The sequence below is a fragment of the Coffea arabica genome, chromosome 1e, assembly GCF_036785885.1.
Source record: "Coffea arabica cultivar ET-39 chromosome 1e, Coffea Arabica ET-39 HiFi, whole genome shotgun sequence".
NCBI lineage: Eukaryota > Viridiplantae > Streptophyta > Magnoliopsida > Gentianales > Rubiaceae > Coffea > Coffea arabica.
This window is the reverse complement of record NC_092311.1, coordinates 40,542,988-40,546,879: the sequence shown is the minus strand read 5'-3', so window position 1 is coordinate 40,546,879 and position 3,892 is coordinate 40,542,988. Positions and strand designations below refer to the sequence as shown.

At 36.3% G+C, this 3,892-nt stretch overlaps 1 protein-coding gene across 1 annotated transcript; it reads left to right on the top strand.

Annotated features, from left to right (window-relative positions):
* Positions 1-1,337: 1,337 nt before the first annotated feature.
* LOC140017068 (putative F-box protein At1g67623) lies at positions 1,338-2,176 on the top strand. Its single transcript, XM_072071422.1, has 3 exons — positions 1,338-1,462; positions 1,562-1,724; positions 1,982-2,176. The coding sequence occupies exons 1-3, from the start codon at positions 1,338-1,340 to the stop codon at positions 2,174-2,176; spliced, it is 483 nt and encodes a 160-aa protein (XP_071927523.1).
* Positions 2,177-3,892: the final 1,716 nt, after the last annotated feature.

Sequence of the window (3,892 nt, the reverse complement as noted above, 5' to 3'; positions counted from 1 at the left end):
CCAGAGTATATGAAAGTTAAAAAGAAACAGAAATAACGCATAACATACCAGCTCTTTATGGAAATTGACAGGTTTTTTATCTATAAAATACCGGTTTTTTATGGGAAACATACCAGCTCTTTATAGGAAAAATTTGGTTACATAGCGGCCAAAGGAAAACTAGTATGTTTTGTACCAACTTTTTATGGGCAACATACTAGCTCTTTATAGCAGCAAATACTGGCCAAGACAGAACTAGTATGGTTTTTATTAGGAAAAATTGAACAAACAACGCATACTATACCAGCGCTGAATGGGAATCTGGCATGTTTTGTAGTACGTTTTGTATCCGATTTTTTGCTAGAAACATACCAGCTCTTTATAGGGAAAATGGGTTTAATAGCGGCCAAAAGGAAACCTAGTATGTTTTCTGTGTAACATAAATCAAATATGTGAAAGTTACATAAAATAAAAAATGTTATGAAACAATTAAAAGTGTGGATGTCCCTATGTATTCCCAAGAGGATTAATTCATGAAATATTTCTATATTATGTATAGAAGTTACAATCCATTACAGGTACAATCCTCTACTCATTTTCTCTCATAATTGAATTGAATTATAGTATTTCATGAATTTTAGTTTATAACAAAAAATAATACATAATCATATTATAATAGAGAAAAGGCTTACAGAGGATAAACACCAACTCTTTATTACTTTTAACCCACTTGGCGAATAAACACCGGCTCTTTATGCCTCTTCTCAATTAAGGGGTGACAGACTGAACGGAACATCCGTGGCAGCATACGAGGAGTCAATCTTGCGGGAGTATATGCATCGGACGCGACCTTTTGGTTGCCATTTAACCCGCCGGACCTCTCTGCCAAATCTGTGCTAGCGATCATTAACATGAATTGCTGGTTGACGACCCATTACAGGTACGAACTAAGCCTCCCTATTTATCACTGTGGAAGCTCCTTTGCTCTGCGATGAACGTCCGCCAATTTACGATGTACGTGTAGATCGTGACTGTTCATGTTCCCTTGCTATCGGTGTTTTGTTACCGTTCGTATGAAATAACCGTATTGACAGATACGTTGGTCGGTTTGTAAAATTGTTTCGGATGACTGTTTTTTGACGACAGAATGTTGCGTCGTTTGCAGGAGAAGTCGCCACTTTCCCATTTCTGTTCGTTTATCGCTACGGTTAGTCGGTCTCCCACAAACTCCGTATATATTACACCTTATCAATCATTATTGGATTTTATTAGGAAGTAGGTGTTGTTTGAAGTTTACTCCATTCTTGGGCGTTTGACGGATTCACTCAACTGTGGCCAGTAAAAGGAGTTAACCGGACATGGCCAACGAACAAAAAGGGAGTTCAACAACCTCCATCCTCTCCCTTCCGACCGAGGTGCTATCCGAGGTGCTTGCACGTATCGCATCTTGTTCATCCACTGATCTTTTCCGGGCAAAACTATGGTTCGTTCTGCTATTGGTGATACAAACAGGAAGAGGCGTTTTCTTGTTTGACATGTGCTTATCGTTTGCGTTTAATGGATCATTTCTCTTATTTTGCAGCTGTAAATTGTTTTACGAAGTTTCGGACGCAGACAACATTTACCACCGGGTGTCACTCGACAAGTTTGAAATCGTTCCGTGGTCAAAAAATGACCAAGTGTCGAGGTTCTTGAAGAAGTGTAGAGAAAGCAAAAATCCAGAAGCCTTGTATCGAAAAGGAGTGGTAAGCATCGGGCCGATGTCCCGTTTGCTCGAAAATTTCTAGACTAAGCTGACGTCATCCATTTCATTTGAATTTTATTGTGATTTTGGTCTGCACACTTTACCCCAAAAAGATATATACAACAGGTTACTGCAGCTTTCTGCCCCAGTAAATAATTCTTGTCCCGTCGCCACTGTTCCGCCTGGACTTTTTTGATTTTTTCGTTACTATTTCATGACTTTTACGGAAGAGTGTAATATCAACCTTGCACTGTTTAGGTTGATTATTTTACGGACAAGCATGAGGGCTCAGCATTGGAATGCCTGGAAGAAGCTGCCAATTCAGGCCATGCCGATGCTGCATATGCGTTGGGAATAATTTACATCTTTGTTGGTGGGGACGAGTTAAAGCGCAAAGGTATGCGACTGCTGAGCGGGTTGAAGAAATCCAGAATTCTGAAAGCCAGAAAGTAACTTTGTCGTGACAATTTGCGAGCGCTGCTGAAAATGATATGGGTCAAGAAGCATTTGTTTCTAAACCCAACGCCCATTTGTTGTGCCATGACACATGAGAGGAAAACATCTTCATGGCCTATGGATGCCGATGACGTGGAGGAAAGTACATGTGAAGGCTGCGCTTGCGATGAAGAAATTGGAGCAATTTGTGCTGCCCTACCTTATCGTTAGTGCATAAGACAGAATGTTGACAACTCCTTTTACTGCACAAATTTGTCACCATGGTATACAAATTAATTATGTTTTTTCAATAAATTGACCGCTACTTCTTACTCTGTTAATATTACTGGTATGAAAAGCTAAATAGCTTATCTTCGCCCTTGTATGTTCTGTAAAGTATCACTTTCTCGTAAAAGGCCAGCTCTTTATGGCTTTCCTCCATTATAACAACAGATTACCCATTTTGCCATAAATAAAGTTTTTTATCGGGTAAAAAAAAATAAAATCGATTTACGTTAATTGACCAGCTCTTTATGCCTTTCTTTCATTATAAGAACAGAGTACCCATTTTTTCATAAATAAAATTTTTTATTGGGTAAAAAAAATATAAAATCGATTTACGTTAATTGACCATCTCTTTATTTCTTTCCTCCATTATAAGAACAGAGAACCCATTTTTTCATAAATAAAATTTTTTATCGGGTAAAAAAAAAATAAAATCGATTTACGTTAATTGACCAGCTCTTTATGGCTTTCCTCCATTATAAGAACAGAGTACCCATTTTTCCATAAATAAAATTTTTTATTGGGTAAAAAAAAAATAAAATCAATTTACGTTAATTGACCAGCTCTTTATGACTTTCCTTCATTATAAGAACAGAGTACCCATTTTTCCATAAATAAATTTTTTTATTGGGTAAAAAAAAAAAATCGATTTACGTTAATTGACCAGCTCTTTATTTCTTTCCTCCATTATAAGAACAGAGTACCCTTTTTTCCATAAAAAAATTTTTTTATCGGGTAAAAATAAAATAAAATCGATTTACGTTAATTGACCAGTTCTTTATGGCTTTCCTCCATTATAAGAACAGAGTACCCATTTTTTCATAAATAAATTTTTCACTCCGATGAAATAAAAATTTAATCGATTTAGGTTAATGTTTCTGAACTCTTTATGAATTTTCTCCATTATAAGAACAGAGTACCCTCTCGGACATAACTAAATTTATTTATCGGATAAATTAAAAATAAACTCGATTTACAATAAAAGACGGAGCTTTTTATGGCTGTAGTGGAAACAATAAATTCGATTTACGTAAACAAATTTATTTATGGGATTAAATGAAAATAAACAAGTTCCTGAATAAAACACGAGCTCTTTTTGGCTATCGTCCATAAATTATCCGTTTTCTGATTTTTCCATAAGCTAATTCAGGGGAGGTTTGTGAAAGTATCCCTTATAATATATGTGTATATAATATTAATAAATTATATAAATATATAATTACATTTGTTATTATGAATAGATTGTAATATAACCCCTTGTAATTTGGTTTCCGCATAACCCGCTTCGGAATACACGCTGGAATACCGAATCGGGTTGATCTTTATTTGACGAAATCGGGTTTGCCTCCCCTCCACGCCCGTCCCCGCCTGATCAATTATCCCACAAAAAGCTCGTCTTTGTTGAACTTCTCATCGTTTCTCCTGTTGAGCCCATTAAAAGCTCCGTTG

Excerpts from the sequence above, each read along its gene's own strand:
- LOC140017068 (XM_072071422.1), top strand. The coding sequence starts at position 1,338 with ATGGCCAACGAACAAAAAGGGAGTTCAACAACCTCCATCCTCTCCCTT. Across the intron at positions 1,463-1,561 it reads CTTTTCCGGGCAAAACTATG|CTGTAAATTGTTTTACGAAG; the intron begins GTTCGTTCTGCT and ends CTTATTTTGCAG. Across the intron at positions 1,725-1,981 it reads CCTTGTATCGAAAAGGAGTG|GTTGATTATTTTACGGACAA; the intron begins GTAAGCATCGGG and ends TGCACTGTTTAG.